Source organism: Chelonoidis abingdonii, chromosome 9, assembly GCF_003597395.2.
Source record: "Chelonoidis abingdonii isolate Lonesome George chromosome 9, CheloAbing_2.0, whole genome shotgun sequence".
NCBI lineage: Eukaryota > Metazoa > Chordata > Testudines > Testudinidae > Chelonoidis > Chelonoidis abingdonii.
In genome coordinates this window covers 46,069,637-46,086,568 of record NC_133777.1, presented here as the reverse complement: position 1 = coordinate 46,086,568, position 16,932 = coordinate 46,069,637, and the positions used below count along the sequence as shown (strand labels likewise).

Sequence of the window (16,932 nt, the reverse complement as noted above, 5' to 3'; positions counted from 1 at the left end):
CTTCAGTGTTCCAGAAATAAAGGCTAATGTTGTTGAAATTGCAAAATACTTCCGTAACAACCGCTTTGCAGCAGCTGCTCTGAAAAAAGTGGAAGGAACCAAGCTAACTCTCCCACAAGACGTGTGATGGAACTCAGCAGTGGACTGTTTTGAGCACTATATCAAGAACTGGCCTAATCGGATGACAGTTTGTGAACAAAATTGTGAAAAAACAGATGGAACTATCACAGCCAAAGTTCTCAACATTGGGTTTAAGAGAAATGTTGAACACCTGCTGAGTGCCCTGAAGCCTATTTCTGTAGTCTTGAACAAAATGCAAGGAAATAGCTGTTTTATTGCTGATGCTGCTGAGATTTGGAAGGAACTGAGTGAGATCTTAAAAAGAGAAATATGCAATGACAGAGTTAAATTACAAGCATTAAAAAAACAAACGGGACAAGCACTATCTGCAGCTCATTTTCTTGCAAATATTCTCAATACTTGGTACCAGGGTCAAACCTTAACTGCTGAAGAAGAGGATTTGGCTATGACATGGGCATCCAGCAATCATCCCTCCATAATGCCAACTATAATAAACTTCAGAGCTAATGGTGACCCATTTAAAAAATACATGTTTGCTGATGATGTTTTAAAGAAAGTCAAACCGGTGAACTGGTGGAAGTCACTTAAGCACTTGGATTCAGAGACTGTTGAATAATCTCACTTTTAACAGCAATAGCTTCTTCCTTTGGACTAATTCATTCCAAACTGAGAAATCATTTGGGACCTGAAAAAACAGGAAAGCTTGTTTTTCTTTTCCAGATTATGAACAAATAGGAAAATGAAGGTGGAGACGACTGAGTAAGCCGCAGAAGCCAATATTTTAAGTTTCTCATATTGACCTGGCTGACACAGTCGATTTAATTTTTGTTCTTTAAAAAAATATTTAATTTAACTATTTTAGTTAAAAACAATTTTAACAAAAACAAGCCTGATTTTAAAAATATTGAATGTTTAACTAAATTCAAAAATCGTATGCTTTTTTGTTAAAATATTATGTTTGCCGTTGAAGAAAAACATCCAGAATACATAACATTGTTTTAGTTAAATAAAACAATTTAAATATCTGTTTATTAGATGGCAAGAAAATCCTCCAAATACTAATGATTAACCTGTTGAATTGGAGATAGTTCACCTCTGTAACGATGCTGCCTCTGGCGGGAAACAACTGAGTATCAATTCAGGACAAATTGCTTAGAGCAGGGCAGTCACAGACCCAGCCTGGCGGTTCTCCATCTCTAAGGCACACCAAACCAACCAACCAGAGAGGACTTCAGTTTCACCCTACTGTCTAACCATAAGTCATACAAGCAATATCTCTGTGCTTTGAACATCTACACAGACGCTCTTTTCCCTGCTTGTTTGTGAATTTAGCACCACCAGCAACTCAGAGACTGGATTCTGTTTTAAAGCAATACTAAACCAATTCAAAGTACATACGGGTGAGAGTTTGCTTGCTTTCCCCTGCATTCTTAAGCATTCAGCCATAAAACTGTTCTGCTCTGAAACACCAGTAACCAGATCTGTTCTTAGACCCTGAAGCACAGACTGCTTACTTAAAGAATCTCAATGGAGACATTCCTCTCTCAACAACCTTGTCTCCACAATAAACTGGTTAAGCACAATCACTTGGTTATATGGCTGTTCAACTTTCTTAATAGCTTTTACATCATCTGAGCCCTTCTTAAAGCTATCCACACCTTATGTAGCTTAGGAAAGTCAGTGGATCCATACACAACAGAAAACTTCTGGCTGTTAGAAACTGAAATTTCTTTGATTAAATCACTTCCACACCCTTCAGTTGCAGTAAACTGCTTGCAAAGACTACCATGAGGATTCCTTTCCCTAGGAGCTTCTCTAAGCAACAATTCACCCGTCACAGAAATTCTGCCCTTACACCCTCTTCACCTAGATCTTGCTCTAAAGGAACACTTTCCTGAGCAACAACAGATTTCTCGCTTACATCCAGGATTACCTTTGGCTCATCAGGCAGATTTCTACACAATCCCCTTTCAGTCAAACTCAGACTTACTAGATAAAAGGATAGAGGTACTCTCTTTCCCTCTGCAACTTTCCTCACAGTCACTGGTGACATGCAAGTTGTCAGGCTCAACATAGACTCAGACTCATAGGTCAGAAGGGACCCATATGATCATCTAGTCTGACCTCCTGCACAAAGCAGGCCACAGAACCCTACCCATCCACTTCTATAACAACCCCTAACCTATGTCCGAGTTATTGAAGTCTTCAAACTGGGTTTGAAGACCTCAAGCTGCAGAGATTCCACCAGGAAACTCCACTAAGAATTTGCTTAGTTTCAGCTTCCAGCCATCAAATATCATTATGCCTTTGTCTGCTAAATTAAAGAGCCCTCTATTGTCAGAAATCTTCTCCCCATGTAGGTACTTACAGACCTCAATCAAGTCACCTCTTAACCTTCTCTTGGATTAACTAAACAGATCTCACTTCTTTAGACTCTCAGTGTAAGGCAAATTCTCCAGACCTTGAATCATTCTCACGGATCCTTTCTGAATCCTTTATTATTTTTCAACATCCTTTTTAAAATGTGGATACCAGAACTGGACACAGTATTCCAGTAATAGTCTCTCTAATGTGGTGTTAATACCCTGCTCCTACTTGATATTCCCCACCTATACATCTAACCATATTTACTTTCAGCATCTGCATTACAAGGTTAGTGTTTAGCTGGTTGTCCTCAGGACCCTTAAATCCATTTCTGAGCCTTCCAAAATACAGTCCATAGTCCTATTAACATGCCCTACCTTCTTGGATCCTAAATGTATGACCATGCATTTAGTTGTATTAAAACATTTTGATCAAGTAAGCCCAGTTTACCACAAAATTGAGATCTCTCTGTAGAGATCTCTGTATAGAAATCTGTCTTTATCATCATTTACCTCTCCACCAATTATTGTGTCATCAACAAACTTTACCAGTGATGATTTTATATTTTCTTCCAGATTACTGATAAAGAGATTAAATAGCATTGGGCCCAAAGCTGATCCCTGTTGTATCTCATTAGAGATGAGTCATTGGATGACAATTCACCATTTACAACTACATTTTAGATGAATCACTTAGCCAGTTTTTGATCAATTTAATATATGATTTTGTATATTGCTATTTTTTCCCCTCAGAATGTCAGATGGTACTAAGTCAAATACCTTCTAAAAGTCCTGGAGATCACAAGATTTAGGCTTATCTAGACTAGGAAAAAGTGGTTGATGCTAGGAAGATCTGAGTTAACATAAGTTGACAGGAACTAAGGACCATCACTACCTCCCACTGCAAGTGAAAGGCATACTTCCTTGACCTAAAATAAACACATAGCAGTACATACATTTTTACAAAACTCCATACCTAAACAATAAACCTTACACTGCACATGCAATTCTCCCCCTTGGGAGAACATGAGAAAGAGAGAACAAACTTCACCTGACAGATGTTATTCATGTCACTTAAGGTATTATTGGAAGGCACTCAGATATTACGGTGATAAGAGCAGTGTAAGAACCCAGATCGAACTGAGTTAGCTAAACCCAATTAACTCAGCCACTTTTCCTAATATAGGTGCAGAGCAACACCTTTACCTTGGTTTTAGTCTGTTGTCTCCTGATTTTACCTCACATCTGCAATAGGAAAAGCAGCCGAGTTTAGTTTGGCCTAAACTCCTAGTTTAGATAAAACATTAGGGAGACTGGTATGGTTAGGATCTCTGACACATCCCACTATACATCATCTGAATATGAAGAAACTGAACCCATTTGAAAGATAACAAATTTCATGTACACTTATCTTTAAGACGAACCCAATAAAACCTCAGATATCATCACCTATCATGTCTCTTGGTGATGATCTTAGGAAATGGAACTCTAGTGATATATTCTATTCAAACTATTTTAAGTTGCATAGATTGCTTTATTGTTTGTTCTGTATTAAATGAAAAGAATGAATACTGTTAACTAAGTGTAGATAATATTGTTTAAATAGCTTGCTGCTTTACTCCCAAACATAGGCTTTCCACTGATAGGAGAATATTACAATATTTTACAGGCTGAGCTTCAAGAAATTGAAAAACAAATGGAGTCTACTTTATTAGAAACAAAGGCAACAGAAAGGCAGCAATAGCTTCTTCTTTGGACTAATTCATCCAAAACTGGAGAAATCATTTGGGACCTGAAAAAACAGGAAAGCTTGTTTTTCTTTCCAGATTATGAACAAATAGAAAATGAAGTGAGACGACTGAGTAAGCCGCAGAAGCCAATATTTTAAGTTTCCTCAATATTGACCTGGCTGACACAGTCGATTTAATTTTTGTTCTTTAAAAAAATATTTAATTAACTATTTTAGTTAAAAAACATTTAACAAAAAAAGCCTGATTTAAAAATATTGAATGTTTAACTAAATTCAAAAATCGTATGCTTTTTTGTTAAATATTAGTTTGCCGTTGAAGAAAAACATCCAGAATCCATAACAGTTTTAGTTAAATAAAACAATTTAAATATCTGTTATTAGATGGCAAGAAAATCCTCCAAATACTAATGATTAACCTGTTGATTGGAGATAGTTTCACCTCTGTAACGATCTGCCTCTGGCGAAACAACTGAGTATCAATTCAGGACAATTGCTTAGAGCAGGGCAGTCACAGACCCGCCTGGCGGTTCTCCATCTCTAAGCACACCAAACCAACCAACCAGAGAGACTTCAGTTTCACCCTACTGTCTAACCATAGTCATACAAGCAATATCTCTGTGCTTTGAACATCTACACAGACGCTCTTTTCCCTGCTTGTTTGTGAATTTAGCACCACCAGCAACTCAGAGACTGGATTCTGTTTTAAAGCAATACTAACCAATTCAAACAATACGGGTGAGAGTTTGCTTGCTTTCCCCTGCATTCTTAAGCATTCAGCCATAAAACTGTTCTGTCTGAACACCAGTAACCAGATTCTGTTCTTAGACCCTGAAGAACAGACTGCTTACTTAAAGAATCTCAATGGAGACATTCCTCTCTCACAACCTTGTCTCCACAATAAACTGGTTAAGCACAATCACTTGGTTATAAGGCTGTTCAACTTTCTTAATAGCTTTTACACATCGTAAGCCCTTCTTAAAGCTATCCACACCTTATGTAGCTTAGGAAAGTCAGTGGATCATACACAACAGAAAACTCTGGCTGTTAGAAACTGAAATTTCTTGATTAAATCACTTCCACACCTTCAGTTGCAGTAAACTGCTTGCAAAGACTACCATGAGGATCTTTCCCTAGGAGCTCTCTAAGCAACAATTCACCCGTCACAGAAATCTGCCCTTACACCTCTTCACCTAGATCTTGCTCTAAAGGAACACTTTCCTGAGCAACAACAGATTTCTCGCTTACATCCAGGATTACCTTGGGCTCATCGGCAGATCTTACACAATCCCTCTTTCAGTCAAACTCAGACTTACTAGATAAAAGGAAAGAAGGTACCTCTCTTTCCCTCTGCAACTTCCTCACAGTCACTGTGACATGCAAGTTCAGGCACTCAACATAGACTTCAGACTCATAGGTCAGAAGGACCCATGAATCAATTAGTCGACCTCCTGCACAAAAGCAGGCCACAGAACCTACCCATCCACTTCTATAACAACCCCTAACCTATGTCCGAGTTATTGAAGTCTTCAACTGGGTTTGAAGACCTCAAGCTGGAGAGAATCCACCAGCAAGTGACCATTGCCCACGCTGCAGAGGAAGGCGAAAACCTCCAGGGCCTTGCCAATCTGCCTTGGAGGAAAATTCCTTCCCGACCCAAATAGGGCGATCACTAACCTGAGCATGTGGGCAAGACTCACCAGCCAGCACTAAGGAAAGAATTCTCTGCAGTAACTCAGATCCCATCCCATCCAACATCCATCACAGACCATTGAGCAGACTTATCTGCTGGTAATCCAAGATCAATGCCCAAATTAAAACTATCCTATCATATCATCCCTTCCATAACTTTCAAGCTAGTCTAAAGCCAGATATGTCTTTTGCCCCACTACTCCCCTTGGAAGCTGTTCCAGAACTCACTCCTAATGGTTAGAAACCTTCGTCTAATTTCAAGTCTAAACTTCCTAATGTCCAATTTGTACCCATTTGTCCTGTGTCTACATTAGTACTTAGCTTAAATAATTCCTCTCCCTCCCTAATGTTAATCCCTGATAATTTATATAGAGCAAGCATATCCCCCGCAGCCTTCTTTGGCCAGGCTAAACAAGCCAAGCTCTTTGAGTCCCCTTACACAGGGCAGGTTTTCATTCTCGGATCATCCTGGTAGCCCGTCTCTGAACCTGTTCCAGTTTGAATTCATCCTTCTTAAACATGGGACACCAGAACTGCATACAGTATTCCAGGTGAGGTCTCACCAGTGCCTTATATAACGGTACTAACACCTCCTTATCTTTGCTGGAATACCCGCTGATGCATCCTAAAACCGCATTTGCTTTTTAAGCGCCATATCGCATTGGCTGGCTCATAGTCATCCTGCGATCAACCAGTACTCCAAGGTCCTCTCTCCTCTGTTGTTTCCAACTGATGTGTTCCCAACGTATATCTAAATTTCTTATATTAATCCCTAAGTGCATGACCTTGCACTTTTCACTATTAATTCATCCTATTACTATTACTCCAGTTTACAAGGTGTCCAGATCTTCCTGTAGGTACCGGTCCTTCCTCTGTGTTAGCAATACCCCCAGCTTTGTGTCATCCGCAAATCTTATTAGCCATTCCCGCTTTGTGTGTCAAGGTCAGTATAAAAAAGGTTAAATAAGATTGGTCCCAAAACCGATCCTTGAAGAGACCCTTCCAGCCTGACAGTTCACCCTTTAGCACGACCCGTTGGAGTCCTCCCCTTAACCAGTTCCTTATTCACCTTACAAATTCATATTCATCCCATCTTTCCAATTAACTAACAATTCCCATGTGGAACCGTGTCAAATGCCTTACTGAAATCGAGTAAATTAGATCTACCGCATTCCTTTGTCTAAATAATCTGTCACCTTCTCAAAGAAGGAGATCAGGTTGGTTTGGCATGATCTACTTTAGTAAAACCATGTTGTAACTTGTCTCAATTACCATTGACCTCAATGTCCTAACTACTTTCTCCTTAAAATTTTTCCAAGACCTTACCTACACAGATTCAAACTAACAGGCCTATAGTTACTCGGATCACTTTTTTCCCCTTTCTTGAAGATAGGAACTATGTTAGCAATTCTCCAGTCGTACGGTACAACCCTGAGTTTACTGATTCATTAAAAATTTTCGCTAGCGGGCTTGCAATTTCATGCGCCAGTTCCTTTAATATTCTTGATGGAGATTGTCTGGGCCCTCCGATTTTGTCCCATCCAGCTGTTCAAGTTGGCTTCTACCTCAGATGGTGATATCCACCTCCATATCCTCATTCCCGTTTATCATCCCTCCATCATCCCTAAGCTCCTCCTTAGCCTTATTAAAGACTGAGGCAAAGTACTTATTTAGATATTGGGCCATGCCCAGGTTATCCTTAAGCTCCATTGCATCCTCAGTGTATAGCGGTCCCACTCTTCTTTCTTTGTTTCTTCTATTTATGTGGCTATAGAACCTTTTACTAACGGTTTTAATTCCCTTGCAAGGTTCAACTCTACATGGCTTTTAGCCTTCCTGACTTTATCCCTACATGCTCTGACCTCACTAAGGTACTTCCTTGCTAATTCACCTTTTCCATTCCTAATCACCTCTCTGAGATGCTTGCTCATACCACCTTGGTCTACATCTCCTGCCTATGGTTTTTTCCCCTTTCTTGGGATGCAGGCTTCTGATAGTTTCTGCAGCTGCGACTTAAAGTAATTCCAGGACTCCTCTGCATTAAGATCCACAAGTTCTTCCGTCCAATCCACTTCCATAACTAATTTCCTAACTCTTTAATGTTAGCCTTGAGAAGTCAAAAACCCTAATCCCAGATCTATTTTTGTTTATCCTCCTCTAGTTTGAACTGAATAGCTCATGATCACTCGATCCAAGTTTGTCCCCCACAACCATTTCTTCTATGAGGTCCTCACGCTCACCAAAACCAAATCTAAAATGGCATCCCTCTTGTGGTTCTTCAACTACTTGGTGAAGAAATCCATCAGCTATCACATGCAAAAAAATCTGAGCCCTATTATTCTTGCAAGCACTTGTCCTCCAGTCTATACCTGGGAAGTTGAATTTAGGAATTTTTTCTACTTGTTGCAAGTTTCTACACTACAGTGGGAATACAATAAAATTACCTTTAGGCTCTCCTTGTTCCATGGTGAGGTATCAACTTGATTACACAGAGTTGCTACAACCCTTTCCAAAACACATAACAACGGGCAAAAAATATATAAGCACCAGAATTGTTGTCTCTGGGACTTTGCCATGACACTAACTGGAAGCAACCTAGTTACAGTGCCATTCTCCCTAGCAGACACAAATCCCCTGCACCCCTCACACACCCCAGCCCCTGCCTGACCCCTGCACCCGCTCACACCTCCCAGTCCCATGCCCTGACTCCTGCACTCCACACACTTACACAGCCCCTCCCACACCCCATGCCGTGACTCATGAACCACCCCCCACTCCCACACCCATCCTGAGCACCAACAGGAGCTCCTGCACACACACCATTCCCACCTGCACCCTCACACCAAGAGAAGCACCCCAGTAAGCGCTCCACACCCAACCTCCTGCCCAACTCTGAGCCGTCCCTCACCCTAGCTCCTGCCCAGACCCTGCACCCCAACTTTTTACAATATTTAGAAAGATCATAAGTGGTCCATTGAGAACCCTCAATTTCAAGTAGTCTCTGAAAAATAAGTTAGACTACAAGAACAATCAAGGTACTTGTCAAAACAGATAGTAGAAGTTAATAGAACAGAAGTACTTTATATCTCTTTTGACTGTAAGGGGTTAACAAGTTCAGTAGCCTGGCTGTCACCTGACCAGAGGACCATCAGGAGACAGGATACTTTCAAATCTGAGGGAGGGAAGTTTCTGTGTGTCCTGTTAGTTTTTGGTTGTTGTTCACTCTGGGGGTCAGAGGGACCAGACGTGCAACCAGGTTTCTCTCCAATCTCTCCAATACAGGCTCTTATAAGTTCGGAATAGTGAGTACTAGGTAGATAAAGCGAGTTAGGCTTATGTTTGTTTTCTTTATTTGCAATGTGTTTTTGGCTGGAAGGAGTCTGATTGTGCATTGGCTGGAAGGAGTTCAAATTGGTATTTTGCTGAAAGGATTTTAATTTGTACTTGAATACTTAAGCTGGAGGGTATTCCAGTGTCATAGCTGAAAAACCCTGTACCTAATCCATCTTAAATTTACAAAGATATTTTACTGTTTTTCTTTCTTTTAATTAGAAGTTCTTCTTGTTTAAGATCCTGATTTTTTTTTTTTTCTGGTGAGACCCCAGGGGACTGGGTCTGGATTCACCAGGGAATTGGTGGGGAGAAAGGAGGGAGAAGAGGCTAATTTCTCTCTGTATTAGAATTACTGTCTCTCTCAGGGAGAGTCTGGGAGGGGGAGAGAGAGAAGGGGGGGGAGGTGAATTTTCCTCTCTGTTTAAAGATTCAAGGAGTTTGAATCACAGTGATCTTCCAGGGTAACCAGGGAGGGAAGCCTGGGAGAGGTAACGGGGGGGAAAGGGTTTACTTCCTTGTGTTAAGATCCAGAGGGTCTGGGTCTGGGTTCCCCGGGCAAGCTTTTGGGGGAGCCGGAGTGTACCAGGCACTGGAATCCTGGTTGGTGGCAGCGCTACAGTTCTTAAGCGGTAATATAAGCTTAGAGGAATTCACGCTGGTACCCCATCTTTTGGACGCTAAGGTTCAGAGTGGGGATTTATACCATGATAATACCTCACTTTATTTCCATTTACTTGCTATTACTTATAGGAGGAAGATGAAGAAAAAAAGAATGAAAAGTGGGTGTGGGGGGAGATGAGAGAGAATGTTCTTTTTCTTGGCTGGGTCCCAAAGAGGGGCCCCAAAAAATGAAGCTGAGCACAGGGCCAGTGGACCCTACTAACTCTAAATCCACCACTGGCTGTCACGTCACCTGGGCTGGGGATACCATGTCAGCTAATCCCCACTGTCGCCAACCTACCTGGGCAGTACAGCAGACATGGCCCTGCCCATTAGCTCCTCTCCACTCTCTAGCCCACCCACCCAGAGGCGAAAGTAAACCGATACGGTACTTCTGTGACAGTGATTTAAAGGGCCTGGAACTCCAGCCCCTGTGGGGAGCCCCAGGCCCTTTAGAGCGCCACCCAAGCCCCGCTCCCAGAGCTTCAGCGGTACTACCCCAGCACCGGCAGGGCTCCAGCAGCACTTTAAAGGGCCCGGGGCTCCCTGCAGTGGCAAGAGCACCAGGCTCTTTAAATCTCTGTCTGAGTCCAACTGCTGGAGCCCCGGGGCCCCAGCAGCCGGGCTCCGGCAGGGATTTAAAGGGCCTGGGGCTCCCCACAGTGACAGGAGCCCCAGGCCCTTTAAACCTCGCCCGAGCCCTGCCACCCCAGGGTAGCGGTGGCAGGGCTCCCGTGGTGATTTAAAGGGCCCGGAGTTCTGCGGTGGCCGGAGTCCTGGGCCCTTTAATTCGCTCCTGGTAGCTCCGGGGTGATTTAAAGGCCCTGGGGCTCCCAGCCACAGCCGGAGCCCCAAGGCCTTTAAATCTTGAGAGGCCATGCCCCTTCCTGTTGAGGCCACAGCCCTGCTCAGGACTCCCACATACCGGTAAGTCCTTTAAGTTACTTTCACCCCCGCACTCACCCCTTGCTTCCCACCGCTTAAGGCTTAGCCCTCTCACTTTTAAAAATGATTGTTTGCCCCTCTCTTCCTCAGGCTTTTCTGGCACTCCTGTTGCCAGGTATCCAGTTTTAGATTGGAAACTCCAGTAGAACGTGGGACCTGGGTGTCCGGTTAGCAGTGCTGACTGGAAACTATAGGAGTAACCACATTACCCTCTGCTCCTCGCACTCCCAACACCCACCCCAGAGGGCTGGAAGAGAACCTGTCCTGCTGCTGCTGGATGTCTTTGTTCTCCAACACCTTCAGTTGGTACCTTGCAGGGGAGGGGCCCAGGCCAGTTGCCAGGAGACAGGGTGTCAGCCATTCTCTGTGCAGACAGCATCACATCTGCCTAGGGCTCTGCAACAATCACACACCCTTATCCCACTACCTAGATACTTAAGAAATGCATAGGGGAAACTGAGGCACCCACACAGTATTCAGAGAAAACATTAAGAACATTGCAACTTTGTCACACTGGAGGAGGGGCAGCTCAGTGCAGAGAGAGATGAAGAGAATGGGCTAGAACCAGGGAGAAGGTAGGTATGTGGGCAGGCACGGGGGGGAATCCTGTTTACCCCCCTCCCCAACTCTGCTGCGCTTGCAGTTTACCCCTGGCCCCTCCCTTGGTCCAGGGACCAACCCTAGCTCCCGCCCCACTGTGCTTTTGCCCCCAGCCCCTTTTACAATCATTCCCCAGGGAGGCCCACAAATATGTTTGGAGCCGGGTTCACAAAAAGTTAATCCAGCCCTGGTAACAGGTAAGGTGTAGTGACACTCATCTTTCACTATTCTTGCCTTCCCAAACTTCTGATTAGACAAAGCCATCAGCTCACAAGGTTGCCTAGGCTCATCCAAACTTTCTTTGTCCTTCTCTCCCTTCAAAAATCTACCCTTTTCTTCCTCAGCTAGGGCTTTAACCTGACCATCCATTTTAATCTGCTCCTGAGAAACATTTTCCTGACCAACGAGTTCTTTCTGTGCTTGATCTAATTCCAAATTCACTTCTGAGACACTAGACAGACATTCAGAAACTTCCCTCACATACAAACAGCTATTTGCCACCTTTCACAGGTTAGTGTCCCCTTCCCCCTAGCGTAAATACATAAAACTGCTCAGAGTAATATAGCATACCAACATTGTTATAAACTGGACTTCCAAGAGAATACAGTTTCTGCAGTTCTTCAATTGCTTTTTTGACTTGGAGCCTAAGTCTGGCAATCCTCTTCTCAGCAGCCAGTCGTTCCATTTGCTATTTATGAGCCCTTTCCTCTTGTTTAGCAGCTTCTTCTTCCAATTCAGTATTCCTTTCCTTAGCTTCTTTCTCCAGCTGGGCCAAGGCTTGCTTCTCTCTCATTCAAATTTCTGCCAGTTTTTGATTATGTTCAAATTGCAGGCTGCCTCTCAGGGCTTGCAGTCTCATTGCTTCTGTTGATGCTTTCTGGCTCATGGTTACTGACCTTTAACCAACAAAACTCTCAATACCGAAATTCCAGTTTGGATAGCATGGCGTTCTGATCCAAAGCTTAACTGACCTGGTTCTGTGGATCCTGCCAACTATGCCACTGTAACGATGCTGCCTCTGGGCACACCAAACCAGCCAAACACGGAGGACTTCAGTCTCACCCCATTGGCTAACCATAAATCATACAAGCAATTCTCTTAGACACTCCAGTTTCCCAGTATCAATGCCACCTGCTATGGGGACAACTGGTTATGAAAACCAATACCCCAGTAAAAGAAAAAAGGTTCTCTCGATCCCAAAGGACCAAGCCCCAGACTCAAGTCAATATACAAGTCAGATCTTACCAACAAATCAAGCTGTTGCCAATCCTTTAGAATCTAAAGGTTTATTCATAAAAAGAAAAAAAGATATAGATGAGAGCTAGAATTGGTTAAATGGAATCAATTATGTACAGGAATGGCAAAGTTCTTGGTTCAGGCTTGTAGCAGTGATGGAATAAACTGCAGGTTCAAATTAAGGCTCTAGAGTACATCCACAGATGGGATGGGTCATTCAGTCCTTTGTTCAGAGCTTCAGTTTGCAGCAAGGTTCCTCCAGAAGTAAGAAGCAGGATTGAAGACAAGATGGAGGAGATTCAGCAACCTTTTACTGTCTCTTGCCATGTGGCCTCTGCTTTCTTTGTTCCAAAGACAAGCTATCCAGCACATGGCATGGAAAAACCTTAGAGTTCTGTCCATAGGCATGCTCCTGCATGCCTTGCTGAGTCACAAGGTGTATCTGCCTTTTCTCAATGGGTCAGTTGTATAGCTGATGGTCCTTAATGGGCCATCAAGCAGGCTAGGCAGTGCCGATGCCAAATTGTCTGGGGTGTCACCCAGAAGCATAGCACAAGTTTGAAATACAGACAGTACAGAGCCAATACTTATAACTTTAAATACAAAAATGATACATGCATACAGATAGTATAATCATAACCAGCAAATCATAACTTTGTCTTAGACACCTTACTTGACCTCCTTTGTACAAGATTTGGTGCCACTACGGCATCTTGGCTGCAACAACAGTCTATATCGTCACAGTTCGTGTCAATAATGTCACAACCTCCCAATGACTTAATTAATTTCTGCTTCAGTTACCTTTGGAAAATGAAATAACCAAACAATCATTCATTTTCTGATATAGATGTAAAACTAATCTGAAAAGTTTTCAAAATAAATCACTTTAAAAATGTATAGTGTGTACCTTCTAAAAATGAAACCTACATCTATCTCTGAGTTGTGAAGAATATGTATTAAGGTTATAACAACCAACAAGAATGCACTTTTATGTAGAAATTCATGATTAAATCAAGTCTTCCTGACTCGTGATTTAAATCAATTTGATTTAAAATCAGATCTATCCTGTAACTCCTATAATCCTATGTTCTGTGATTCTTTAAGGTCCTCCTTAGACAAAAAACATGATTTTTCAAAAAGGTTCTAGAATCTAAATAAAGGCTGTTTTCTAAGGCATTTAGTACAGGAAAATCAGACAAAACAGAAAACTATGTGTAATGGTACCAGTTGATGTTCTCCAGAAACATGATACTGCAAACAAAAATGTCATTTCAGTCTAAATAAACTTTGCAACATCCAAAATAGTTTGTGCAAGAACTGGAACACATCTTGATGACAAACCATAAAGGTATTTCCAGATCAACCATATTTAATCCACAGTAGTTTTTTTTTAAGTGCAGCTGTTTTATCATTTTAATATTTGCTTACAATATAGAGTAGATATTACATGACACAGAGAGAATGCATTAAGAGGGAGATTAATAAAACAATGTTAGATTGTTATAGCATGATACTCATTGTGTAAATGTTAATTTAGATTTTATAAGGTTGGTGCAGAAGTGTGGTCATTGTTGTAAAGACACTGGAAAGGGGAAACTTTTAGGGAAAAGATGTAGATCGTTCAAGTTCTAAGGAGCAGTGTGAGAGAAAGCAATGAACAATAAACTAAGGGAAGCAGAATAAAGTACACAGTAGTAGTACATACGTAGGTCAGAGCTGTGTAACTCTTTAAAGGGGAGGACAAGAAGTGTAAAACTAAAGCAAAACTGTACAAGCCAAATTTAAGCATCAAGGGCATGGCAGATGTTAGGTGAACATGTAGTTCCTTTCTAGAAGAGCATCTCACCCAACAATGCCTTGGACCACAGGATTTCTATGGCAAAAATTCACCAGGCAGTGTTTCTACTCTATGTTGTTGCACAATCTAGAGCATGATTTGGTCAGTTTCTAGCATACACTGAGCATGCCTGATCCTAGTTCCCAGCACAGACCCAGTCAGTCATGCCTAAAGCTACTTATCAGGAGTTCTGCAAGCTCGTCCTGGCACAGAATCAATTTGTTCTGGCTGAGACTCTGATGCTGGCTTCTCTGGTGTCATTGTGACTTCATTAAAATCATATAAGCTGGCTGTGTTGTAACTTAGGCTCCAGCACAATCAACTAACAATTTCAAAGTCTACCTGTCTACACATGGTAGTAAGGTGTGTTTTAAATCGTATCAGCTCACTCCATTTAAAAACACAATTCCCTCGCACCCCCATCATTGAGGAATAACTCTAAACGCCACTTAAACCATATCTCATCTCTGTTAATCTGTCACATTAAGGATGTATTTTATGTAAATATTTTTCAATTACATTTTTACCTGATCTGCTCAAACAGGTGAACTATACATGTGAAAGTATTCAGCATATTGCTGACAATGAGATTCTTTGACACCAGTGGGACAGTTTCACCACACTTTTTAAATTTAGTTGTCAGTCACACAAGAAAAACACTACTATTCAATAGGGAAAGAAAAGTGCACTTTAACTATTATATAGATAAGTTTAGAGAACTTTTTCCACCATGTGAATTTGAATGTGCTAAGTAAAATTGGTACTGCTTTCTTTCAGTAACAGACCTCAATAAATTGAGGAAGGACAAAAGAATCAAGACTGATTACTAACTTGAATTGAGAAATATGTTTAAGTACATGAAACTGAAAACCTACCTGTACTGCCCGTCTTTGGGAAATGAAGAAATGTCCAGATACAACAATGGTGAGAATAAGATGGCCTGATTCTTCACTTGACTCCAAAACCTTTTTTTTAAAAAAAGACAAAAAACACACACAAGAGAGCAGTCAGTTATAAACAAGAAACCTGTATATCCCACTGCCAGTATAAGGGTACAGGTAAAGCCAAAGTTTTCAGTCTTGGGTGCCAGAAATTAAGCACCTAAAGAAATGCTTAGTTTTCAGTGATAGTGAGCACTCCACTCCTATTGATAACAATGGAAGTTTAGAATGCTCACTAGCCCTTCACATATTTATCAAGTCCCCTTTCAGTCTTCTATTCTCAAGACTAAATATGCACAGATTTTTTTAACCTTTCCTCACAGATTAGGTTTTCTAAACTTTATGATTTCTGATGGACACAATACTCCAGCAAATCTTTTTTATATTCAGATTGTCCTGAGCCCTCTCTCTTGCATTTAATGTTGCCACTCTAAAAATGCCTTACTGCTTCTGGGGTGGTTTTGCTTTCATCCTGCTAAATTATGAGGCTTGTAGTACTTAAACTCCAATTTTCCAAGGTATAAAACTAAACATTTATGCAAGAATTAATATTGAATACACACAGATGGCTCTCCCTATGCAGCCTGCTCACTGTCGTACAAAATAAAAAGAAAGACACAGTACATTCCCATATAGTTTACATTCCCAGTATATATTTAGGAAGATCCTGAACAATAGAGACATTTGACAAAATTCTATTGATCATGACTGGGTTTTCAGATCAATTGAAATAAAAAGAAAAGTAGTAGCTATTCCACTGACATTCTTTCTGTTCAAAAAGATTTATAGACATGTAAAAGGAAGGCTTAGGTCTCTTAAACTTCTCCCCCCAGTTTAATACCTTTTTTGTTTATTTTAAATATATAGTGCGTGAAAAAGTGTAAACAGCAAAATACACCTCTACCCCAATATAACGCTGTCCTTGGGAGCCAAAAAATCTTTCTGTGTTATAGGTGAAACCACGTTATATCAAACTTGCTCTGATCCATTGGAGCGCGCAGCCCTGCCCCCCCAGAGCGCTGCTTTACCGCGTTAAATCCAAATTCATGTTATATCGGGTTGTGTTATATCGGGGTAGAGGTGTATTGGTTTATCAAATCACATCAGTGTCCATACTCTTAATTACATATGTAACACAAAACATCATTTGTGATTATGGTGAAGTTAACAGCACTATCCAACATGAAATTGTTTCCAAAGTATTCATTCCCTACACAGAATCCCTACACGGAAGCCTGCATCCCAAGAAAGGGGAAAAAAACCATAGGCAGGAGATGTAGACCGAGCTGGATGAGCAAACATCTAAGAAAGGTGATTAAGAAAAAGCAGAAAGCCCACAAGGAGTGGAAGAAAGGTGGGATTAGCAAGGGAAGCTACTTTAGTGAGGTCAGAACATGTAGGGATAAAGTCAGGAAGGCTAAAAGCCGTGTGGAGTTGGACCTTGCAAAGGGAATTAAAACCAATAGTAAAAGGTTCTATAGCCACATAAATAAGAAG

At 41.4% G+C, this 16,932-nt stretch overlaps 1 protein-coding gene across 1 annotated transcript in view; it reads right to left on the bottom strand.

Moving 5' to 3' along the window:
* Positions 1–16,932, bottom strand: part of REC114 (REC114 meiotic recombination protein) — a 96,676-nt gene that overhangs the window by 69,105 nt on the left and 10,639 nt on the right. The window contains exon 2 of the mRNA XM_075069493.1: positions 15,370–15,459. Within this exon, the coding sequence (XP_074925594.1) occupies positions 15,370–15,459 (90 nt within the window). The remainder of the gene's footprint in view (positions 1–15,369; positions 15,460–16,932) is intronic.